Genomic DNA, 27,125 nt, shown 5'->3' on the forward strand with positions numbered 1-27,125 from the left:
TGATCCCATGGTTGGGAGGTGCCGATACTAGGATTTTAGGGTCAAAATGGGTCTACCATGGCCTAAAAAATATCAAACCACCTTGGATGGGGCCAATATTTGGCACACTTGTGCATGGTGGTGTGCCCCACCCTTTTTGGCTTGGTTTTTCTAGGTTGGTTTTTACATTCATGGTGATCCCATGGTTGGGAGGTGCCGATACTAGGGTTTTAGGGTCAAAATGGTCTACCATGGCCTAAAACATATCAAACCACCTTGGGTGGGGCCAATATTTGGCACACTTGTGCATGGTGGTGTGCCCCACCCTTTTTGGCTTGGTGTTTCTAGGTTGGTTTTCACATTCATGGTGATCCCATGGTTGGGAGGTGGCGATACTAGGGTTTTAGGGTCAAAATGGTCTACCATGGCCTAAAAAATATCAAACCACCTTGGGTGGGGCCAATATTTGGCACACTTGTGCATGGTGGTGTGCCCCACCCTTTTTGGCTAGCTCTTTCTAGGTTGGTTTTTACATTCATGGTGTTCCCATGGTTGGGAGGTGGCGATACTAGGGTTTTAGGGTCAAAATGGGTCTACCATGGCCTAAAAAATATCAAACCACCTTGGATGGGGCCAATATTTGGCACACTTGTGCATGGTGGTGTGCCCCACCCTTTTTGGCTTGGTGTTTCTAGGTTGGTTTTTACATTCATGGTGATCCCATGGTTGGGAGGTGCCGATACGTTTTAGGGTCAAAATGGTCTACCATGGCCTAAAACATATCAAACCACCTTGGGTGGGGCCAATATTTGGCACACTTGTGCATGGTGGTGTGCCCCACCCTTTTTGGCTTGGTGTTTCTAGGTTGGTTTTCACATTCATGGTGATCCCATGGTTGGGAGGTGCCGATACTAGGGTTTTAGGGTCAAAATGGGTCTACCATGGCCTAAAAAATATCAAACCACCTTGGATGGGGCCAATATTTGGCACACTTGTGCATGGTGGTGTGCCCCACCCTTTTTGGCTTGGTGTTTCTAGGTTGGTTTTTACATTCATGGTGATCCCATGGTTGGGAGGTGGCGATACTAGGGTTTTAGGGTCAAAATGGGTCTACCATGGCCTAAAAAATACCCAAACACCTTGGATGGGGCCAATATTTGGCACACTTGTGCATGGTGGTGTGCCCCACCCTTTTTGGCTTGGTGTTTCTAGGTTGGTTTTCACATTCATGGTGATCCCATGGTTGGGAGGTGCCGATACTAGGGTTTTAGGGTCAAAATGGGTCTACCATGGACTAAAAAATATCAAACCACCTTGGATGGGGCCAATATTTGGCACACTTGTGCATGGTGGTGTGCCCCACCCTTTTTGGCTTGGTGTTTCTAGGTTGGTTTTTACATTCATGGTGATCCCATGGTTGGGAGGTGCCGATACTAGGGTTTTAGGGTCAAAATGGGTCTACCATGGCCTAAAAAATACCCAACCACCTTGGATGGGGCCAATATTTGGCACACTTGTGCATGGTGGTGTGCCCCACCCTTTTTGGCTTGGTGTTTCTAGGTTGGTTTTAACATTCATGGTGATCCCATGGTTGGGAGGTGCCGATACTAGGGTTTTAGGGTTAAAATGGGTCTACCATGGCCTAAAAAATATCAAACCACCTTGGATGGGGCCAATATTTGGCACACTTGTGCATGGTGGTGTGCCCCACCCTTTTTGGCTTGGTGTTTCTAGGTTGGTTTTTACATTCATGGTGATCCCATGGTTGGGAGGTGCCGATACTAGGGTTTTAGGGTCAAAATGGTCTACCATGGCCTAAAACATATCAAACCACCTTGGGTGGGGCCAATATTTGGCACACTTGTGCATGGTGGTGTGCCCCACCCTTTTTGGCTTGGTGTTTCTAGGTTGGTTTTCACATTCATGGTGATCCCATGGTTGGGAGGTGCCGATACTAGGGTTTTAGGGTCAAAATGGGTCTACCATGGCCTAAAAAATATCAAACCACCTTGGATGGGGCCAATATTTGGCACACTTTTGCATGGTGGTGTGCCCCACCCTTTTTGGCTTGGTGTTTCTAGGTTGGTTTTTACATTCATGGTGATCTCATGGTTGGGAGGTGCCGATATTAGGGTTTAGGGTCAAAATGGGTCTACCATGGCCTAAAAAATATCAAACCACCTTGGATGGGGCCAATATTTGGCACACTTGTGCATGGTGGTGTGCCCCACCATTTTTGGCTTGGTGTTCCTAGGTTGGTTTTCACATTCATGGTGATCCCATGGTTGGGAGGTGCCGATACTAGGGTTTTAGGGTCAAAATGGGTCTACCATGGCCTAAAAAATATCAAACCACCTTGGATGGGGCCAATATTTGGCACACTTGTGCATGGTGGTGTGCCCCACCCTTTTTGGCTTGGTGTTTCTAGGTCGGTTTTTACATTCATGGTGATCCCATGGTTGGGAGGTGCCGATACTAGGGTTTTAGGGTCAAAATGGGTCTACCATGGCCTAAAAAATATCCAACCACCTTGGAAGGGGCCAATATTTGGTACACTTGTGCATGGTGGTGTGCCCCACCCTTTTTGCCTTGGTGTTTCTAGGTTTTTTTTTACATTCATGGTGATCCCATGGTTGGGAGGTGCCGATACTAGGGTTTAAGGGTCAAAATGGGTCTACCATGGCCTAAAAAATATCCAACCACCTTGGAAGGGGCCAATATTTGGCACACTTGTGCATGGTGGTGTGCCCCACCCTTTTTGGCTTGGTGTTTCTAGGTTGGTTTTTACATTCATGGTGATCCCATGGTTGGGAGGTGCCGATACTAGGGTTTTAGGGTCAAAATGGTCTACCATGGCCTAAAACATACCGAACCACCTTGGGTGGGGCCAATTTTTGGCACACTTGTGAATGGTGGTGTGCCCCACCCTTTTTGGCTTGGTGTTTCTAGGTTGGTTTTTACATTCATGGTGATCTCATGGTTGGGAGGTGGCGATACTAGGGTTTTAGGGTCAAAATGGGTCTACCATGGCCTAAAAAATATCAAACCACCTTGGATGGGGCCAATATGTGGCACACTTGTGCATGGTGGTGTGCCCCACCCTTTTTGGCTTGGTGTTTCTAGGTTGGTTTTTACATTCATGGTGATCCCATGGTTGGGAGGTGCCGATACTAGGGTTTATGGTCAAAATGGTCTACCATGGCCTAAAACATATCAAACCACCTTGGGTGGGGCCAATATTTGGCACACTTGTGCATGCTGGTGTGCCCCACCCTTTTTGGCTTGGTGTTTCTAGGTTGGTTTTCACATTCATGGTGATCCCATGGTTGGGAGGTGGCGATACTAGGGTTTTAGGGTCAAAATGGTCTACCATGGCCTAAAAAATATCAAACCACCTTGGGTGGGGCCAATATTTGGCACACTTGTGCAAGGTGGTGTGCCCCACCCTTTTTGGCTAGCTCTTTCTAGGTTGGTTTTTACATTCATGGTGTTCCCATGGTTGGGAGGTGGCGATACTAGGGTTTTAGGGTCAAAATGGGTCTACCATGGCCTAAAAAATATCAAACCACCTTCGATGGGGCCAATATTTGGCACACTTGTGCATGGTGGTGTGCCCCACCCTTTTTGCCTTGGTGTTTCTAGGTTGATTTTTACATTCATGGTGATCCCATGGTTGGGAGGTTCCGATACTAGGGTTTTAGGGTCAAAATGGTCTACCATGGCCTAAAACATATCAAACCACCTTGGGTGGGGCCAATATTTGGCACACTTGTGCATGGTGGTGTGCCCCACCCTTTTTGGCTTGGTGTTTCTAGGTTGGTTTTCACATTCATGGTGATCGCATGGTTGGGAGGTGCCGATACTAGGGTTTTAGGGTCAAAATGGGTCTACCATGGCCTAAAAAATATCAAACCACCTTGGATGGGGCCAATATTTGGCACACTTGTGCATGGTGGTGTGCCCCACCCTTTTTGGCTTGGTGTTTCTAGGTTGTTTTTTACATTCATGGTGATCCCATGGTTGGGAGGTGGCGATACTAGGGTTTTAGGGTCAAAATGGGTCTACCGTGGCCTAAAAAATACCCAACCACCTTGGATGGGGCCAATATTTGGCACACTTGTGCATGGTGGTGTGCCCCACCCTTTTTGGCTTGGTGTTTCTAGGTTGGTTTTCACATTCATGGTGATTCCATGGTTGGGAGGTGCCGATACTAGGGTTTTAGGGTCAAAATGGGTCTACTATGGCCTAAAAAATATCAAACCACCTTGGATGGGGCCAATATTTGGCACACTTGTGCATGGTGGTGTGCCCCACCCTTTTTGGCTTGGTGTTTCTAGGTTGGTTTTTACATTCATGGTGATCCCATGGTTGGGAGGTGGCGATACTAGGGTTTTAGGGTCAAAATGGGTCTACCATGGCCTAAAAAATACCCAACCACCTTGGATGGGGCCATGGTAGACCCATATTTGGCACACTTGTGCATGGTGGTGTGCCCCACCCTTTTTGGCTTGCTCTTTCTAGGTTGGTTTTTACATTCATGGTGATCCCATGGTTGGGAGGTGCCGATACTAGGGTTTTAGGGTCAAAATGGGTCTACCATGGCCTAAAAAATATCAAACCACCTTGGATGGGGCCAATATTTGGCACACTTGTGCATGGTGGTGTGCCCCACCCTTTTTGGCTTGGTTTTTCTAGGTTGGTTTTTACATTCATGGTGATCCCATGGTTGGGAGGTGCCGATACTAGGGTTTTAGGGTCAAAATGGTCTACCATGGCCTAAAACATATCAAACCACCTTGGGTGGGGCCAATATTTGGCACACTTGTGCATGGTGGTGTGCCCCACCCTTTTTGGCTTGGTGTTTCTAGGTTGGTTTTTACATTCATGGTGATCCCATGGTTGGGAGGTGCCGATACTAGGGTTTTACGGTCAAAATGGTCTACCATGGCCTAAAACATATCAAACCACCTTGGGTGGGGCCAATATTTGGCACACTTGTGCATGGTGGTGTGCCCCACCCTTTTTGGCTTGGTGTTTCTAGGTTGGTTTTCACATTCATGGTGATCCCATGGTTGGGAGGTGCCGATACTAGGGTTTTAGGGTCAAAATGGTCTACCATGGCCTAAAACATATCAAACCACCTTGGGTGGGGCCAATATTTGGCACACTTGTGCATGGTGGTGTGCCCCACCCTTTTTGGCTTGGTGTTTCTAGGTTGGTTTTCACATTCATGGTGATCCCATGGTTGGGAGGTGCCGATACTAGGGTTTTAGGGTCAAAATGGGTCTACCATGGACTAAAAAATATCAAACCACCTTGGATGGGGCCAATATTTGGCACACTTGTGCATGGTGGTGTGCCCCACCCTTTTTGGCTTGGTGTTTCTAGGTTGGTTTTTAAATTCATGGTGATCCCATGGTTGGGAGGTGGCGATACTAGGGTTTTAGGGTCAAAATGGGTCTACCATGGCCTAAAAAATACCCAACCACCTTGGATGGGGCCAATATTTGGCACACTTGTGCATGGTGGTGTGCCCCACCCTTTTTGGCTTGGTGTTTCTAGGTTGGTTTTCACATTCATGGTGATTCCATGGTTGGGAGGTGCCGATACTAGGGTTTTAGGGTCAAAATGGGTCTACCATGGCCTAAAAAATATCAAACCACCTTGGATGGGGCCAATATTTGGCACACTTGTGCATGGTGGTGTGCTCCACCCTTTTTGGCTTGGTGTTTCTAGGTTGGTTTTTACATTCATGGTGATCCCATGGTTGGGAGGTGGCGATACTAGGGTTTTAGGGTCAAAATGGGTCTACCATGGCCTAAAAAATACCCAACCACCTTGGATGGGGCCATGGTAGACCCATATTTGGCACACTTGTGCATGGTGGTGTGCCCCACCCTTTTTGGCTTGCTCTTTCTAGGTTGGTTTTTACATTCATGGTGATCCCATGGTTGGGAGGTGCCGATACTAGGATTTTAGGGTCAAAATGGGTCTACCATGGCCTAAAAAATATCAAACCACCTTGGATGGGGCCAATATTTGGCACACTTGCGCATGGTGGTGTGCCCCACCCATTTTGGCTTGGTTTTTCTAGGTTGGTTTTTACATTCATGGTGATCCCATGGTTGGGAGGTGCCGATACTAGGGTTTTAGGGTCAAAATGGTCTACCATGGCCTAAAACATATCAAACCACCTTGGGTGGGGCCAATATTTGGCACACTTGTGCATGGTGGTGTGCCCCACCCTTTTTGGCTTGGTGTTTCTAGGTTGGTTTTTACATTCATGGTGATCCCATGGTTGGGAGGTGGCGATACTAGGGTTTTAGGGTCAAAATGGTCTACCATGGCCTAAAAAATATCAAACCACCTTGGGTGGGGCCAATATTTGGCACACTTGTGCATGGTGGTGTGCCCCACCCTTTTTGGCTAGCTCTTTTTAGGTTGGTTTTTACATTCATGGTGTTCCCATGGTTGGGAGGTGGCGATACTAGGGTTTTAGGGTCAAAATGGGTCTACCATGGCCTAAAAAATATCAAACCACCTTGGATGGGGCCAATATTTGGCACACTTGTGCATGGTGGTGTGCCCCACCCTTTTTGCCTTGGTGTTTCTAGGTTGGTTTTTACATTCATGGTGATCCCATGGTTGGGAGGTTCCGATACTAGGGTTTTAGGGTCAAAATGGTCTACCATGGCCTAAAACATATCAAACTACCTTGGGTGGGGCCAATATTTGGCACACTTGTGAATGGTGGTGTGCCCCACCCTTTTTGGCTTGGTGTTTCTAGGTTGGTTTTCACATTCATGGTGATCCCATGGTTGGGAGGTGCCGATACTAGGGTTTTAGGGTCAAAATGGGTCTACCATGGCCTAAAAAATATCAAACCACCTTGGATGGGGCCAATATTTGGCACACTTGTGCATGGTGGTGTGCCCCACCCTTTTTGGCTTGGTGTTTCTAGGTTGGTTTTTACATTCATGGTGATCCCATGGTTGGGAGGTGGCGATACTAGGGTTTTAGGGTCAAAATGGGTCTACCGTGGCCTAAAAAATACCCAACCACCTTGGATGGGGCCAATATTTGGCACACTTATGCATGGTGGTGTGCCCCACCCTTTTTGGCTTGGTGTTTCTAGGTTGGTTTTCACATTCATGGTGATTCCATGGTTGGGAGGTGCCGATACTAGGGTTTTAGGGTCAAAATGGGTCTACCATGGCCTAAAAAATATCAAACCACCTTGGATGGGGCCAATATTTGGCACACTTGTGCATGGTGGTGTGCCCCACCCTTTTTGGCTTGGTGTTTCTAGGTTGGTTTTTACATTCATGGTGATCCCATGGTTGGGAGGTGGCGATACTAGGGTTTTAGGGTCAAAATGGGTCTACCATGGCCTAAAAAATACCCAACCACCTTGGATGGGGCCATGGTAGACCCATATTTGGCACACTTGTGCATGGTGGTGTGCCCCACCATTTTTGGCTTGGTGTTTCTAGGTTGGTTTTTACATTCATGGTGATCCCATGGTTGGGAGGTGCCGATACTAGGGTTTTAGGGTCAAAATGGTCTACCATGGCCTAAAACATATCAAACCACCTTGGGTGGGGCCAATATTTGGCACACTTGTGCATGGTGGTGTGCCCCAACCTTTTTGGCTTGGTGTTTCTAGGTTGGTTTTCACATTCATGGTGATCCCATGGTTGGGAGGTGCCGATACTAGGGTTTTAGGGTCAAAATGGGTCTACCATGGCCTAAAAAATATCAAACCACCTTGGATGGGGCCAATATTTGGCACACTTGTGCATGGTGGTGTGCCCCACCCTTTTTGGCTTGGTGTTTCTAGGTTGGTTTTTACATTCATGGTGATCCCATGGTTGGGAGGTGGCGATACTAGGGTTTTAGGGTCAAAATGGGTCTACCATGGCCTAAAAAATACCCAACCACCTTGGATGGGGCCAATATTTGGCACACTTGTGCATGGTGGTGTGCCCCACCCTTTTTGGCTTGGTGTTTCTAGGTTGGTTTTCACATTCATGGTGATTCCATGGTTGGGAGGTGCCGATACTAGGGTTTTAGGGTCAAAATGGGTCTACCATGGCCTAAAAAATATCAAACCACCTTGGATGGGGCCAATATTTGGCACACTTGTGCATGGTGGTGTGCCCCACCCTTTTTGGCTTGGTGTTTCTAGGTTGGTTTTTACATTCATGGTGATCCCATGGTTTGGGAGGTGGCGATACTAGGGTTTTAGGGTCAAAATGGGTCTACCATGGCCTAAAAAATACCCAACCACCTTGGATGGGGCCATGGTAGACCAATATTTGGCACACTTGTGCATGGTGGTGTGCCCCACCCTTTTTGGCTTGCTCTTTCTAGGTTGGTTTTTACATTCATGGTGATCCCATGGATGGGAGGTGCCGATACTAGGATTTTAGGGTCAAAATGGGTCTACCATGGCCTAAAAAATATCAAACCACCTTGGATGGGGCCAATATTTGGCACACTTGTGCATGGTGGTGTGCCCCACCCTTTTTGGCTTGGTTTTTCTAGGTTGGTTTTTACATTCATGGTGATCCCATGGTTGGGAGGTGCCGATACTAGGGTTTTAAGGTCAAAATGGTCTACCATGGCCTAAAACATATCAAACCACCTTGGGTGGGGCCAATATTTGGCACACTTGTGCATGGTGGTGTGCCCCACCCTTTTTGGCTTGGTGTTTCTAGGTTGGTTTTCACATTCATGGTGATCCCATGGTTGGGAGGTGGCGATACTAGGGTTTTAGGGTCAAAATGGTCTACCATGGCCTAAAAAATATCAAACCACCTTGGGTGGGGCCAATATTTGGCACACTTGTGCATGGTGGTGTGCCCCACCCTTTTTAGCTAGCTCTTTCTAGGTTGGTTTTTACATTCATGGTGTTCCCATGGTTGGGAGGTGGCGATACTAGGGTTTTAGGGGTCAAAATGGGTCTACCATGGCCTAAAAAATATCAAACCACCTTGGATGGGGCCAATATTTGGCACACTTGTGCATGGTGGTGTGCCCCACCCTTTTTGGCTTGGTGATTGTAGGTTGGTTTTTACATTCATGGTGATCCCATGGTTGGGAGGTGCCGATACTAGGGTTTTAGGGTCAAAATGGTCTACCATGGCCTAAAACATATCAAACCACCTTGGGTGGGGCCAATATTTGGTACACTTGTGCATGGTGGTGTGCCCCACCCTTTTTGGCTTTGTGTTTCTAGGTTGGTTTTCACATTCATGGTGATCCCATGGTTGGGAGGTGCCGATACTAGGGTTTTAGGGTCAAAATGGGTCTACCATGGCCCTAAAAATATATCAAACCACCTTGGATGGGGCCAATATTTGGCACACTTGTGCATGGTGGTGTGCCCCACCCTTTTTGGCTTGGTGTTTCTAGGTTGGTTTTTACATTCATGGTGATCCCATGGTTGGGAGGTGGCGATACTAGGGTTTTAGGGTCAAAATGGGTCTACCATGGCCTAAAAAATACCCAACCACCTTGGATGGGGCCAATATTTGGCAGAATTGTGCATGGTGGTGTGCCCCACCCTTTTTGGCTTGGTGTTTCTAGGTTGGTTTTCACATTCATGGTGATCCCATGGTTGGGAGGTGCCAATACTAGGGTTTTAGGGTCAAAATGGGTCTACCATGGCCTAAAAAATATCAAACCACCTTGGATGGGGCCAATATTTGGCACACTTGTGCATGGTCGTGTGCCCCACCCTTTTTGGCTTGGTGTTTCTAGGTTGGTTTTTACATTCATGGTGATCCCATGGTTGGGAGGTGCCGATACTAGGGTTTTAGGGTCAAAATGGTCTACCATGGCCTAAAACATATCAAACCACCTTGGGTGGGGCCAATATTTGGCACACTTGTGCATGGTGGTGTGCCCCACCCTTTTTGGCTTGGTGTTTCTAGGTTGGTTTTTACATTCATGGTGATCCCATGGTTGGGAGGTGGCGATACTAGGGTTTTAGGGTCAAAATGGGTCTACCATGGCCTAAAAAATACCCAACCACCTTGGATGGGGCCAATATTTGGCACAGTTGTGCATGGTGGTGTGCCCCACCCTTTTTGGCTTGCTCTTTCTAGGTTGGTTTTTACATTCATGGTGATCCCATGGTTGGGAGGTGCCGATACTAGGGTTTTAGGGTCAAAATGGGTCTACCATGGCCTAAAAAATATCAAACCACCTTGGATGGGGCCAATATTTGGCACACTTGTGCATGGTGGTGTGCCCCACCCTTTTTGGCTTGGTGTTTCTAGGTTGGTTTTTACATTCATGGTGATCCCATGGTTGGGAGGTGCCGATACTAGGGTTTTAGGGTCAAAATGGGTCTACCATGGCCTAAAAAATATCCAACCACCTTGGAAGGGGCCAATATTTGGCACACTTGTGCATGGTGGTGTGCCCCACCCTTTTTGCCTTGGTGTTTCTAGGTTTGTTTTTACATTCATGGTGATCTCATGGTTGGGAGGTGCCGATACTAGGGTTTTAGGGTCAAAATGGGTCTACCATGGCCTAAAAAATATCCAACCACCTTGGAAGGGGCCAATATTTGGCACACTTGTGCATGGTGGTGTGCCCCACCCTTTTTGGCTTGGTGTTTCTAGGTTGGTTTTTACATTCATGGTGATCCCATGGTTGGGAGGTGCCGATACTAGGGTTTTAGGGTCAAAATGGGTCTACCATGCAATTCTTAAACTTGTGTAGAAATTTATGGACGAAATAATTTAATATTTTATTAATGTTGTCCAAATTTGCATATCAACATTGTTCATGATAAGTATAGATTATAATTTTGTTGTTTAATTTCGTTGGCCCAACATGGACCAACCCAAAATGCCAAATGCAACCATGAAAGTGAAAAATCTAATTTAAAAAAGGCCCAACCCGAAACGGCGGATGGAAGTGCTCCATTACGATCTTCACGCGCGCCACGATCTTAATTATCGTGAATGGTTTGCGCATGGCATGTTCCGGAAATGACGTACGACGTGGTCGGCCTATAAAAAGGTGTTCGTGCTGCCGTAATAAAGATCGTGCAAACCCTAGAGCCGCCGCCACCGCCACCGTCCGCGCAGTCGCCCTCTCTATTCTCCTCGCCTCCTCCGTCTCAAAGGCGATCTCATCCCCGCCACCGCCGCCATCTGCAAGGTACCCTCACCTGAGACCGCCGTACCCACGAATCGTTCCACGCCAGGCCCAACACCGTCACCTAGATCTCATCGGAGACAGACCAAGACGGTTCCAACACTGCCTCGTCAAGTAAGTACACATCAAGACCTTCGTATCTACATCGTATGAAGCAAGTAAAATTTGTATAGTTTAGAGTCGCCGTGTGTATTCAGATTTGCAGTTGTTAGAATAATTTTCTTAAGTGTTGACTGATTAGGACTTGGAGTTGTTGTGCTGGTTTCGTGCATGCATGTGCACACCTCTAGTCACTTTGTTTAGGTTAAGTAAAATTCAACGTGACTTCATGCCCGACTACGTCGGATCCAGTCGGATCGTTTGTCAGCAGTTCGCCTATATATGCATCGCTCTTGTAGCATGAAAATAGCAAACATTGCAAGTATCGGTTTTTAAGATGTAAATTTTATTGAGGGGTTTCATATATAGGGCAGATGTTTGCTCTCAATTTTTTTGTATAATATTTCACCATGATTTGTCTGTTCAAAGCATGTCATCTCACACATCGTATGTAAAATCATGCCATCTCACGCATCGTATGTAAAATCATGTTGTATTCAAGTCTCCCTCTTGCATATTTAATTTAGTTTTTTGTACGTGACATATTACTTTCTTAATATAGTGTTTTTCCTTGATAGAATGGACGAGCTTAGGGGTGAAGTTTGCTGCAACATCGAAAAATGGTGTAGGCTCATGGCCCGTCTTACCGTGGATCAACGTGCTAGACTAGCTCTAACTAATTTAAGAAGTATGATGATGATTCCTTCTGTGAAGATGCGTACAATATTGATCAGGTACACCTTCTCACATGTATACTACGTAATATTGCATTACATGTTCATATGTCATTTGTATTTCGTGGATTACTTTTGCATAGTAGTTATTGATTCATGTTCATTTTTGTTCCAGGTTCATGCTTGATGTTTTTGACCCTGCCACTGGTACATTCGAAATAGGAGAGAACAATGGCGCGGTGTCTCTTGGTTTTGTCGATGTTGAGTGTCTCTTTGGTCTGGTTAATGAAGGTTTTTCAGCTGGGGAAATTCTTACCGAGGAAGGTGAAGACGTGAAGCATCGCATCCCACCACAGTTCTTAAGCAAATCAACCGGTAACATCATTATCGATGAATTAATTGACGACATCATTAAAAGTAAACTTGCCGATGATGAATTCCTGAGGAGGGTAGTCCTAGTGCTTCTTGGAACAGTACTTGCGCCTATGGCGACGAAGATTGTTCCAGCCAAGTTCTATGCACTAGTAGAAGATGTTGACCGAATGTCAAAAATCAATTGGAATGCATTCACTCTAAGGGTTCTGTTGGATAGCATTAGGCTGGTAAGAAAAGGTAGACAAATCCGTCAGTGGCCGAAAGGGAACTTAGGAATGTTGCAGGTATGTTTGTTCTTATGTCGAAGTGTTGTGCATAGTACATCTCACTGCATTTTTCACGTATAGATAATTAATTTACTCTCCTTTGTTTACACGCAGTACCTATACTGGGAAAAATGTCAGCCGCTAGAAGGCGAGTGTGCATTTAATCCTAAACTGTCCATGCGCCCTCTAATGAGGAACTGGACTGAAGCAGCGGCCACGCGGAGAGACAATTTTGACTACGAGAATGGTCGCGGTCGTGGTAACATGAAGGTACTAATTTCAGTGTTACGAGTAGGCACACTTAATTTTGTAAATACTGAATTCAAAACTATAGTACTTAACTCTTGCATTATATAACGTGCAGATTGATGAAAATATCACTGAAGAGTATCGGTTGATGGAGCCAGTTGTGCCAGATCCTGTGGCTGCTCCTCAAAATAACGCCAAGCCCGTGAGTGCTGTTCCAAGAAAGAAACAGGCTCCAAAACCCCTTGATAACGGTCAGACGGAAATTCTGATAAATCGTTTAACGGGTTACCTTGATGCACAAGTGCAGAAGATGTTGGCTACCATCCCTGCCTTATGTGCTCAGGTGAAACGCCTAACTGTTGTGTCATTTTCTTTTGTTATTGAAAATGCAATCGTTCATGAACTTATATATTTTGTGTTGCAGAGAACATTGGAGATGTTTAATAAGGAAGGCGTGACTTACAAACCGGCAGCCGCAGCGGTTTCCGGTAACATGGAGGACCAGGAAGATGTCAACTCTTTCCGGAACGGGCCTCGTGATAAAAAAGAGTTCATGTACAAGGAAGAGAGCGATTCAGCAGGACGTGGAGATTCTATTCATATCATTGACATGAACCTGGCTGATGAATTTGATAAATTGGAAAAAAAATTCAAGGAGCCTGCTAAGAATGGTACTGCAAAGAATGCAAATGATGCTATGCGCACACCTGCCAAGGCTAGTGGACTGAATGGTACTCCAGCAGAAAAGCCATTTGGCGATGTTGGTAGCACACCGGATAATCCGTTCATCATTGAAAATGCTGATCCGGTGACATCAGATTCAGAAATTGATCTTGACGCAGTAACTATTAGCAAGTTCATATCTAAATCAAAGGAAGATGAGTTGGGTGGGAAGAGAAAGCGAACAATTCCCAAGAAATTTCAATCTCCCTATGCTCTAGACAGACGCACCAAGCGTCAAGTCCGTGGTTCATCCTCAAAAGGTAGTTTATTTTCCGTTTTTTTTAATATTCTCTATAAGAAATGTTGTATTCGCTAAGACTTTTCATATGCATGCAGCTCTGAATTTCGATGATAAATTTGGAGCAGATAAAAATGCAAAACCGGATGCATCATCTGATTTGTCGCCTGAACTAGTAGATGCAGCTATAGTCTTCCTCGAGCTTGCATCAAGGTCAGAGCAGCACAAGAAAAAGAATGTTTACCGGAGTGTCAGGGGCGATGAAGTAAACGCTGAACGTCTTCGTGTTGTTCTTGACGAAAGATGGTTGTCAGACGATGTAAGTGCGTAGAACACGTCTATTCCATACATTTAATATTTACATGTATGTTATTAACATAAAATGTCATCATGTTATTCGCAGGTCATAGATGGTTACATTGGGCATTTGAACCTCCGTGTTGGGGATGACCGCTTCTTGTGTCCAGCATGGAGATCTAAATATCTAGTAGACCGGGCAAATGCCGGAGACAAACCCAAAGAATCCAGCAAGAACATGGATAGCGCGATGGTAAGATCTGGCGCGGTTGGTAGAGTGGTGACGGAATACACCGTCCGTGACAAGGTACGTAATATATGATTGTTATAAAATATTGTAGTATTCTGCTAATAAACATGCCGACTGACATCTCATTTTTTTGATATGTTATAATTTTTTGCAGGTTTATTTTCCACTCAACATTGGCAATACACACTGGACGACCGTTGTCATGCACATACCGAAGCAAGAATTCCAAGTTCTCGACTCTCTTTATCCTATAGAGTTTACGTTGGAGACTGTTGAGGCACTTGTAAGTGAAAAACAAACTGTCCACATTACTTCTAACAAACTGAATTGCGCAAATTAGCATAACTGTTATGTGTCTACAGCGGCGCCAAATTGCAGAAGACATGCAAGTGGCCAACGAAGTCACGAGTGGAGATCATCCCGATGTTTCAAAGTGGCCGATATTAGAGTACGACATGCCGCAGCAACATGACGGGTGAGTTAATGTTACACCAATTTAAGTTTATGATCAATATATGGGAGGATTAACCTTATCGAGATTTTGCATTTACAACAGGAACTCTTGTGGATTGTTTGTGATGGAATGCATGGAGCATTGGGATGGGGATCGGATGACTGCAGAGATTTCACAGGTTTGTTAAAAATCGTCTGTATGTACACCCTTGGATTAACAAAAATGTGTTACATCTAACCCATATTTCATAATATTGTATAGATCAAAATTAATGCAAGGCGAAGACGAGTTGTCGCTGAAATGATGTTATCACCTTCGAACACGTTAGAGATCGTGAAAGAGAAAATTCGGTCCATCGCTTCCAGGATCAACAAGAAGACATAGAAAATGGAAGATAAAAGTTTGAGTGGTTAGGTTTTAGTCCCGAAGAAGGTTTCCTGACCATGAATAGCTTTTTTTTTCCTTCTATCAACTATGTTATGTTGTAAAGTGACCATGAATACTTTTTTCGTTTTCTTCAAGACATATGGCTATCCTATTATTTTGTTTGCTTAATCATATATTGTTGTTTCTTGATTTATTGAGCTGCACATACAGACACACACCTACATTTTTGTTGATCATGTTTTCTTGATGATTTTTTCAGTTGCACACAAACAGTGAAAGTAACATTTAAGCTACATAGTAGCCTTTTTTCAGCTTCACACTCACACACACTAGAATTTTTCACGTACACACAGCAAATTCGTTGAAGATTTTTTCAGGTGCACACACACTTTGCATTTAGTTAATTAGTTCATCCCATTTACAAAACACAAACTATACACTTCACAGAACATGGATCTATCTAGGGTGTGTTTGGTGCATCACCACTCCAATCTATCTTCGGCTTCTTCTCCTCCGGCCACTTGTCCCACGGGACCCAGGGAAAACGAAGAGGGCTTGTTTCATCATAAGTGGGAAAACGCCAGGACGCGTCACTCCATTTTTCATGCCCATCGGTGATGCGCATGTATGTCCACCCTTCATCCCCCCTTGGGCGCTTGGTGCTGGTAGATTCTTTTCCCTTGCTGCTGCTCGATGAAGAAGCCTTTGTGCCGCCCGTTGAACTGGGTTGCAATGCAGTTGGTGTTGCTTGCGGAGGTAGCCGGTGGCGCTGTCCATAGTTGCAGAGACGGATTATATGGTACAGTTTGTACGCCACAAACCCATCTCTGGCTGCATACTCAAGATTAATTTCATCGAGGGGATTCTTCTCCCAGAACTTGTGCTGGACAGATGGGAATTCTTTCTTCATTCCTTTGTAGCTCATATCGATGAGTGCGGCTGCCATGTCAGCCATCCCAGTCCTGTCGCGTTCAAGCTTGAACAAGTCCTACAGATCAATGTGGTATTGAATTGGTATCTCAATATTCCAACTTCGCTGCATTGCTATTCTGTCATTTCTGATATCGACGCTAGCAAAGTGGACACCACTGCGTAGGAAATCCATGAGTTTCGGACACCACTGCTGGCTACTGCTCCACCAAAAAAATGGAAAAGATAAAATGTAAAATATTATTGGGAAAATAATGCTGAAAGTGAGTTCTGAAATGCAATGAAATTATGTGATAATATTTCATTCCTACGTGTCATTTAACATTTTTAGTCTGAACTTGAATGGAAGTACATATCATGGTTCATATCAGTACATTCAACATCAACTAACTAAATAACAACTAACTAACCACATCAAAAAGGAGATCAAATCACAGAAATGAACTAGCATGAAGCATTAGATCAAGATGATAGAGGTTATGTCAAACCGGGTTTCATATTTCAAGTTTGTAAGACGGACTGTAAAAATCAAATATACATACCTTGACCATTGGTAGACCAATACGTGATCTTTCATCGCCAGTTGGACGACGGCGATCCGATAGTCACCTTCGTACTCCGGGTCGCAGTACTCGAAGTCCAGGCCCATGAACTTGTATTCGTCCTTGCTCAACCACTGCTCGTACATGTCCACAATCTCGGCTGCTTTATGGTTGTCGTCGGTGTACACAACCTCAATCTCAGTTGGATGTGCGACAATCTTCCGGATTTCAGTTTTGTGACTGGTAACCTCCCCTTCCTGATCCGTGTCACTGCTCTGATTGCTAACCTCCCTCTCCTGATCCATGTCAGTGCTGTGATTGCTCACCTCTCTTTCCTGATCCATTACAAGAGGAAGACGAAGAGGGCAGTGTGGAGAAAGTAGGAGAAAGAAGGGGAGGGAAGATGAATCGGTGAGAAATGCACTGCACAAAAAATGGCAAATGAGGAGGAGAAAGAAGGGGAGGGAATATGACTCGGTGGGAACTGCCCTGGACAAAGAATGGCAACTGCCCAGCCGAAATTAAACCACCTTTTGTGGGAAGAGACCGAAATGGGCTACCTTTTTACGCGGGCCCTGCACAGCTTGATGCTAGGCAATATGGCCTAGATTTGGTGCATGATGTCGCAACTTTTTTATGCAGTGCTTATGTGATCGATTAATAGCAAACACAATATGTCATGACAATAAAACATGCGTTAATCATTATTCAAACATAATATGTAGCACACACTAATGTCATGACAATAAAACATGCGTAAACATTTATTCAAACATAATATGTAGCACACACTAACGTCTATGTTTCATGACAAAATTGTCATGTGTAAGCATTTAAAATACGTGGTGATTTCATAGTTGATCAACTAGGAGCTTCAGACCACCCTCCTTGCTACCACGAAACCAGAATATGTAGATGTCACCAACTTGCATGTTATTTTGCTTCACAACATCCATCCAATTTGAGGTAATCATGGCAGTTTTCCCTACTTTGCTCAAGACCATCCTAACTTTAGCAACTTTTCTATTCCTGGAAAAGACTTGAATTTCGGATGGTAATTCCAGATTCTTCACAATTTACTCCATGGTGTAGGCCTTTGAGAAGTACTGCAAAAGGAGTCAATGATCAATCATTTGTGAGCAAAAAAATTCGACATACGCTTGGACAGTATTGATGGCTTATGATTTATTCAAACATTGATTACCATTTTGGCTTTGCCCTTGATGATGATTGAATTTTTGATGGTGAAGACATAGAGGGGTCTACTTGGGTTGTGCTTACGAACTACACGCTTCAGTCTACCAAGTTGTTCATCATCCATCTCCACCAGATTGGGAAACACACAGAAGGAGTCAAAATCTGCATTCCCCATAATTCCTGGACCTGAATGCATAATTTTGGATATTAATGAACAATAATATATGTTCTGAAACATTATTGTTGGAAGGATCATTCTTACCTCTCATAGTAATTCTTTTCTGCGCATCCCCAGGAGCAACAACTTCAGGTACGTGAGCGTCCATGTTGACCTTCATACCATTACGAGTGATCAAACATAGTTATAAAAAATGCATTTAATGTAACATTCATGATGATCTATAACATATGTTACATGACAACTTCAATAGTATGTCCTCAAATGTACAAGATTCAATCTTATTGTAATGCATGTTACTGTAGCAGATCTAGGTGTTGTCGACAGATAGATGAGAAAATGGTTGCAGTTACTGTAGCAGATCTAGGTGTTGTCGACAAATAGATGACAAACTGATTGCAGTTACTGTAGCTGATCTAGGTATTGTCGACAAATAGATGACAAAAATGAATGCATATTAGGCCCGGGACATCAAATGAAATACAGATCTAACATGGCGCATGTACTGGGCAATAATTGCTACAGCTACTGTATGAGATATATGTGTTGTCGACAATTTGATCAATTTTCAGAAACAACCGCACGGAGAATAGAGGAGAGATAGATGATCAATTTTCATGATCTACTTCCGAACGGATATGCATAGGGTTTTATCATACCTCTCTCCGACGATAGCTCCACAATGGTACGCAGGGTTCTGAGGCGGCGACGGCAAAAAATGGGAAGAATTTATCAGGCACACCCACGATTAGGGTATAAGAAAGCGTTGAGCTTGTATATAGGTGCGGGATGGGCCGTCAAGCCGTTATATTTTAGCTTTTCCATTTGGGCAAAACTGGGCCACCGGAACTATTATGTTATCCTAATGCGGCCCGACTGAGTCAACTCCTTTATATTTTTAATAATTATTTTCTATTACAGCATAAAATTGGTACACCTATGCACATTACAGTGCAGACATAGCTAATGTGTAGAGGAGGGCAACCAACTCGACGCAAAGTGCTCAAACATGCAACCACCAGCATTCCGAAGCCATCAGCATTTTTCTCGGCACAATTATGCAGATGACAAGTTGCACCAGATGATGCAAATGGATGTAACATGCAAGCACCATCATTCCAAAGCCAAGACATAGCTAAGCATCAGCACACCAATACATAGATTATACTTAATTACATAACTTAGTTCCACACAGATTCACAAAATAAGACCATCAATATAATAGATGATCACACTAGGAAAATAACTTAGTTATTTACAAAACTAACTTAGTTCAACACTCATTACTGACATAGTTCAGCACCATAAAGCAAAAGCAACACCATCACATCAGTCCACAACATCTAGGCATCATCCTCGACAGCGAGCACCAGCACCAGTCCATAATGCTCTACCCTAATCTGCCTAGAGGTGCCAGAGATGGCTAGCTCCTCGGCATGCTGCCTCAGATGATCAAGCTTGCCACCCTTCGGCTTCGACTTGTGCCATGGACAGAAGTACTTCCCACGCTTCTTGAAAGGCAGGTCCCCATTATGCAGCTTCTCCAGGAGTTTCCTTTTGAATGACCCAATGTTCCTGCCGTCAACCGACTCCGCAGAATCCTGGGAGTCATACTAGACAAGAACAATGTGTACAAATTATAATTACAGATGCAAACCAAACAAAATGAAATAGATGGAAGGGTACACAACTAAATATGTTGCTCACCTCCAGGGAGCCATCAGATTCCTCCAAGTCCTGGTATGGACCATACACAGGCACCACCACCTCCTCCTGGTTTGCAGCATCAGCATCAGCAGGATCTTCCTCCTCCTGGTTTGGTGGAGGCAGAGGTTCCACCACCTCCTCCTGGTTTGCTGCATCAGCAGCAACAGGTTCTTCCTCCTGCTGGTTTGGAGGAGTCACAGGTTCCACGTCCTCCCGCTTCCTCTTCCTAGACCCTTCCCCAGCCTGCATACCAAAAAGATAAATCCACACATTAATCCCCTCAAGGAAAAAATCATCGAAATAGTTTGCAGACCAAAAAGGCAAAAAGGAAACAATAATCCATATCATATTTAATATTCTTTCATTGTATCATCTTATGTATACTCCTAACTCCTAAGTCCAAATTATTAATTGCAAACAAGGAATGGTAATCATGTCATACAGAAATGCTTTATTTATTCTTCTGTACTAGAAATGATTTTGATCAACATTTATTAGTTGCTGCATTTTCCTACGGCGCACTAAATAAATTTGATAATAAAGTACGGAAACATGGAACTTAAAAGGATTAGACCTAGTGTACAAACTCAGAATCACTATCATGGTTTGAGATTCTAACTTGCGTTATGCATTTGTAATCAGCCATAGTTCACTTACATCAACTACTCCCTCTGATTTGTACAATAGAGATCCTTGTGCAACTATCCAGCACATGGACAAAATGAACAAACAACACGGCACAGCACAGAACATCAGTTAAGCAACATAGTTGCTACCGTGATAATGTCAGAGTAAACCCCGAGCATAACCTACCCAGTATCAACATTATCAGAGTAAGTAATTAAGCTGTTGTTTGGATAAGGTGGCAAGAAACAACGACCGCATTGTTCATATACTAGTACTACAAAATAATGCGATAATCGTTGGCTATTCCGTAGACACCACTGTGCACGGAAGCTAGCCTGGTAGACTTGTTAATCCACAGGGAAAAAAAGGGACAGATCGAGCAGTTACCTCCATTTGCAAGTCCGGCTTCACCTCCGAGACGTCGCCGGACGCCGGCGCAGCGCGCAGATCCGCGACGGCCTTCTCCGCCAAGGACGATGAAGCCTCCTCCACCAGATCCGGCGCCACGATGCCGGCTGAGCCAACATCACCCCCTGCGATGGTGGATGTTCCCGCATTGCCTTCGTCTCCCCCTGTAGCAGATTCGTCCGCGTCCAGATCCGCCTGTGCCGCGACCACCGGGCCGACGACGACCGACCCGATGACAGAGGCATCAACGACAGTGGACCTCATAGCGACCGCCGTAATGCTGGACTCTCCACCACCGCCTTCGCCTCCAACCGCCTCCGCCGATGCAGCAACATCAACGACCGCCACGTTCTCCAGATCGTCCGCGCCAACTGCTACTCCCCCAGCTTCCATCGCCGCCGAATCGACTGGATCGGCGAGGCGAAAACCTAAACTAACGGTGGAGTGAGGGAGATGGAGAGGGTTTTTTGGCGGAGAGATTCTCGGAGAGGTGGGGAACGGGGGGAAATGGCTGCAGATGTGGGAGACGAAGCTTTTATATGCGCAGACGCCTCCGCTCCCTCGCCACGTAGCTTTACACGTCACCGTCGCCTCCTCTCCCTTGCCACGTTGCTCTTCGCGTTTTTACCGTATACAGGAATAATACAGTCCTCGGTTTAGGAGCTTTTTCTTTGCCAAACATTACTTCAAATAGACGATTAATATTTTTATTAGATTAGTATCATTACAAATATCTTCACATTCCATGATTGTTTGTGTTACATACCATGTCTACAAAATTTGAGGTGATTTGGAGGAGGTCGAAAAAATAACTTGCTTAAAAAATGGGGCTAAAGTTATACCAAACGGTCCGTCGTAGAGCAAGTGATTTTTTCGACCATCTCTAAACCACCTCAATTTTTTTTATAGGCTCCCATGTATGTAATATCAATTATTAATAAAAAAACATTTAAAAATAAACTTTACAAGAATAATGTGGGGTACACCATGGTTAGTTGCACGCAGACACCCGAAACATAGGGTTTTAGGCGAAAACATGCATTTTTTGGGAAAATCAGGTAGAAGGGCATGCGAAGGTGAGGCCACAGTTGCACATGCCTGCACCATTGCATGAGCAAGCCAAAAAGGGTGGGGCACACCACCATGCACAAGTGTGCCACAAATTGGCCCCATCCAAGGTGGTTGGATCTGTTTTAGGCCATGGTAGACCCATTTTGACCCTAAAACCCTAGTATCGGCACCTCCCAACCATGGGATCACCATGAATGTAAAAACAAACCTAGAAAAACCAAGGAAAAAAGGGTGGGGCACACCACCATGCACAAGTGTGCCAAATATTGGCCCCATCCAAGGTGGTTGGATCTGTTTTAGGCCATGGTAGACCCATTTTGACCCTAAAACCCTAGTATCGGCACCTCCCAACCATGGGATCACCATGAATGTAAAAACAAACCTAGAAAGACCAAGGAAAAAAGGGTTGGGCACACCACCATGCACAAGTGTGCCAAATATTGGCCCCTTCCAAGGTGGTTTGATATTTTTTAGGCCATGGTAGACCCATTTTGACCCTAAAACCCTAGTATCGGCACCTCCCAACCATGGGATCACCATGAATGTAAAAACCAACCTAGAAAGACCAAGGCAAAAAGGGTGGGGCACACCACCATGCACAAGTGTGCCAAATATTGGCCCCATCCAAGGTGGTTGGATATTTTTTAGGCCATGGTAGACCCATTTTGACCCTAAAACCCTAGTATCGGCACCTCCCAACCATGGGATTGATACGTCTCCGACGTATCGATAATTTCTTATGTTCCATGCCACATTATTGATGATATCTACATGTTTTATGCACACTTTATGTCATATTCGTGCATTTTCTGGAACTAACCTATTAACAAGATGCCGAAGTGCCAGTTCCTGTTTTCTGCTGTTTTTGGTTTCAGAAATCCTAGTAACGAAATATTCTCGGAATCGGACGAAATCAACGCCCAGGTTCCTATTTTCCCCGGAAGCATCCAGAACACACGAGAACCGCCAGAGAGGGGGCACAGGGCCACCAGACCCTAGGCCGGCGCGGCCAAGGGGGGGCCGCGCCCCCCTATAGTGTGGGCCCCCCAGAAGTCCACCGACCTTGCCCTTCCGCCTATTTAAAGCCTCCGTCGCGAAAACCCTGATGCGTTCGACGAAACCCACAGAAACCTTCCAGAGCCGCCGCCATCGCGAAGCCAAGATCTGGGGGACAGGACTCTCTGTTCCGGCACGCCGCCGGGACGGGGAAGTGCCCCCGGAAGGCTTCTCCATCGACACCGCTGCCATCTCCACCGCCATCTTCATCACCGCTGCTGCTCCCATGAGGAGGGAGTAGTTCTCCATCGAGGCTCGGGGCTGTACTGGTAGCTATGTGGTTAATCTCTCTCCTATGTACTTCAATACAATGATCTCATGAGCTGCTTTACATGATTGAGATCCATATGATGAGCTTTGTATCGCTACTAGTTGTGTGCTACTCATGTGATGTTATTAAAGTAGTCTATTCCTCCTGCATGGTGTAAAGGTGACTAGTGTGTGCACCGTGTGGTTCTTGTCGTAGGCTATGATCATGATCTCTTGTAGATTGTGGAGTTAATTATCATTATGATAGTATTGATGTGATCTATTCCTCCTTCATAGCGTAATGTGGACAGTGTGTGCACTATGTTAGTTCTTGGTTTATTTTGCAATGATCTATTATGCTCTAAGGTTATTTAAATATGAACATTATTGTGGAGCTTGTTAACTCCGGCATTGAGGGTTCGTGTAATCCTACGCAATGTGTTCATCATCCAACAAAAGAGTGTATGTAGCACATATGAGAAAGAGTTATTTATTATGCGATCAATGTTGAGAGTGTCCACTAGTGAAAGTGTAATCCCTAGGCCTTATTCCTAAATACTGCTATCGCTGCTTGTTTACTGTTTTACTGCGTTACTACTGCTGCAATACCACCACCATCAACTACACGTCCGCAAGCTATTTTCTGGCACCGTTGCTACTGCTCATACTTATTCATACCACCTGTATTTCACTATCTCTTCGCCGAACTAGTGCACCTATTAGGTGTGTTGGGGACACAAGAGACTTCTTGCTTTGTGGTTGCAGGGTTGCATGAGAGGGATATCTTTGACCTCTTCCTCCCTGAGTTCGATAAACCTTGGGTGATCCACTTAAGGGAAAACTTGCTGCTGTTCTACAAACCTCTGCTCTTGGAGGCCCAACATTGTCTACAGGAAAGGAGGGGGAACGTAGACATCAAGCTATTTTCTGGCGCCGTTGCCGGGGAGGAAAGGTAAAAGGTACTCACACTCCGGATCTCGGCTACTAAGCTATTTTCTGGCGTTGTAAGTACTCGAAGCTATTTCCTTTAGATCCTGCAATTGCATCTTTTTGTTTCTTGTTTACACTAGTAAGGCATAATGGAAAGCAACAAAAATATGAGAGAACTTTATGAACTTTATCTTGAATTAGGACATGATGTGTTTGAAGAGAGAATTAAAAAACCCATGGAACTCTATATGCATACTAATGGGAATGTTATTAATATGAATGCTTTGAACACTATTGTTGCTAATGCTATGGAAAATTCTAAGCTTGGGGAAGCTGGTTTTGATGAGCATGATCTTTTTAGTCCCCCAAGAATTGAGGAGGAAATTTACTTTGATGATTCTTTACCTCCTATTTATGATGATTATAATGATAGTAGTCTTTTGTTGCCGCCTGTTATGGAGGATAAATTTGATTATGATTACAATATGCCTCCTATATTTGATGATGAGAATAATGATGATAGCTACTTTGTTAAATTTGCTCCCACTACAACTAATAAAATTGATTATGCTTATGTGGAGAGTAATAATTTTATGCATGAGACTCATGATTTATGTGATAGTTATATTGTTGAGTTTGCTCATGATGCTACTGAAAGTTATTATGAGAGAGGAAAATATGGTTGTAGAAATTTTCATGTTACTAAAACACCTCTCTATGTGCTGAAATTTTTGAAGCTATACTTGTTTTATCTTCCTATGCTTGTTACTTTGCTCTTAATGAACTTGTTTATTTACAAGATTCCTATGCATAGGAAGCATGTTAGACTTAAATGTGTTTCTAATTTGCCTCTTGATGCTCTCTTTTGCTTCAAATACTATTTCTTGCGAGTGCATCATTAAAACTGCTGAGCCCATCTTAATGGCTATAAAGAAAGAACTTCTTGGGAGATAACCCATGTGTTATTTTGCTACAGTACTTTGTTTTATATTTGTGTCTTGGAAGTTGTTTACTACTGTAGCAACCTCTCCTTATCTTAGTTTTGTGTTTTGTTGTGCCAAGTAAAGTCTTTGATAGTAAAGTTCATACTAGATTTGGATTACTGCGCAGTTTCAGATTTCTTTGCTGTCACGAATCTGGGCAAAATTCTCTGTAGGTAATTCAGAAAATTATTCCAATTTACGTGAGTGATCCTCAGATATGTACGCAACTTTCATTCAATTTGGGCATTTTCATCTGAGCAAGTCTGGTGCCATTTTAAAATTCGTCTTTACGGACTGTTCTGTTTTGACAGATTCTGCCTTTTATTTCGCATTGCTTCTTTCGCTGTGTTGGGTGGATTTCTTTGTTCCATTACCTTCCAGTAGCTTTGGCCAATGTCCAGAAGTGTTAAGAATGATTGTGTCACCTCTGAACATGTGAATTTTTGATTATGCACTAACCCTCTAATGAGTTTGTTTCGTGTTTGGTGTGGAGGAAGTTTTCAAGGGTCAAGAGAGGAGGATGATATACTATGATCAAGAAGAGTGAAGAGTCTAAGCTTGGGGATGCCCCGGTGGTTCACCCCAGCATATTTTAAGAAGACTCAAGCGTCTAATCTTGGGGATGCCCAAGGCATCCCCTTCTTCATCGACAACATTATCAGGTTCCTCCCTTGAAACTATATTTTTATTCGGTCACATCTTATGTGCTTTGCTTGGAGCGTCGGTTTGTTTTTGTTTTTGTTTTTGTTTGAATAAAATGGATCCTAGCATTCACTATATGGGAGAGAGACACGCTCCGCTGTTGCATATGGACAAGTATGTCCTTAGGCTTTACTCATAGTATTCATGGCGAAGTTTCTTCTTCGTTAAATTGTTATATGGTTGGAATTGGAAAATGATACATGTAGTAATTGCTATAAATGTCTTGGGTAATGTGATACTTGGCAATTGTTGTGCTCATGTTTAAGCTCTTGCATCATATACTTTGCACCCATTAATGAAGAAATACATAGAGCAATGCTAAAATTTGGTTTGCATATTTGGTCTCTCTAAGGTCTAGATAATTTCTAGTATTGAGTTTGAACAACAAGGAAGACGGTGTAGAGTCTTATAATGTTTACAATATGTCTTTTATGTGAGTTTTGCTGCACCGCTTCATACTTGTGTTTGTTTCAAATAGCCTTGCTAGCCTAAGCCTTGTATTGAGAGGGATTACTTCTCATGCATCCAAATCCTTGAGCCAAAAACTTTGCCATTTGTGTCCACCATACCTACCTACTACATGGTATTTCTCCGCCATTCCAAAGTAAATTGCTTGAGTGCTACCTTTAAAATTCCATCATTCACCTTTGCAATATATAGCTCATGGGACAAATAGCTTAAAAACTATTGTGGTATTGAATATGTACTTATGCACTTTATCTCTTATTAAGTTGCTTGTTGTGCGATAACCATGTTCACTGGGGACGCCATCAACTACTCTTTGTTGAATTTCATGTGAGTTGCTATGCATGTTCGTCTTGTCTGAAGTAAGAGAGATCTACCACCTTATGGTTAAGCATGCATATTGTTAGAGAAGAACATTGGGCCGCTAACTAAAGCCATGATTCATGGTGGAAGTTTCAGTTTTGGACAAATATCCTCAATCTCATATGAGAAAATTAATTGTTGTCACATGCTTATGCATTAAAGAGGAGTCCATTATCTGTTGTCTATGTTGTCCCGGTATGGATGTCTAAGTTGAGAATAATCAATAGCGAGAAATCCGATGAGAGCTTTCTCCTTAGACCTTTGTACAGGCGACATAGAGGTACCCCTTTGTGACACTTGGTTAAAACATGTGTATTGCGATGATCCGGTAGTCCAAGCTAATTAGGACAAGGTGCGGGCACTATTAGTATACTATGCATGAGGCTTGCAACTTGTAAGATATAATTTACATAACTCATATGCTTTATTACTATCGTTGACAAAATTGTTTCATGTTTTCAAAATCAAAGCTCTAGCATAAATATAGCAATCGATGCTTTCCTCTTTGAAGGACCATTCTTTTTACTTTTATGTTGAGTCAGTTCACTTAT

At 44.1% G+C, this 27,125-nt stretch overlaps 1 protein-coding gene across 1 annotated transcript; it reads left to right on the forward strand.

Annotated features, from left to right (window-relative positions):
* The first annotated feature begins 11,886 nt into the window (after nt 1-11,886).
* LOC127348185 (uncharacterized) lies at nt 11,887-15,163 on the forward strand. The gene is made up of 11 exons (XM_051374273.1): nt 11,887-11,987; nt 12,103-12,586; nt 12,683-12,838; nt 12,933-13,160; nt 13,242-13,800; nt 13,877-14,097; nt 14,182-14,382; nt 14,480-14,608; nt 14,688-14,800; nt 14,882-14,957; nt 15,041-15,163. Exons 1-11 carry the CDS (start codon nt 11,887-11,889, stop codon nt 15,161-15,163), a joined length of 2,391 nt encoding a protein of 796 aa, XP_051230233.1.
* The last annotated feature ends 11,962 nt before the right edge of the window (nt 15,164-27,125 follow it).

The sequence above is a fragment of the Lolium perenne genome, chromosome 4 (genome assembly GCF_019359855.2).
Source record: "Lolium perenne isolate Kyuss_39 chromosome 4, Kyuss_2.0, whole genome shotgun sequence".
Classification (NCBI taxonomy): Eukaryota; Viridiplantae; Streptophyta; class Magnoliopsida; order Poales; family Poaceae; genus Lolium; species Lolium perenne.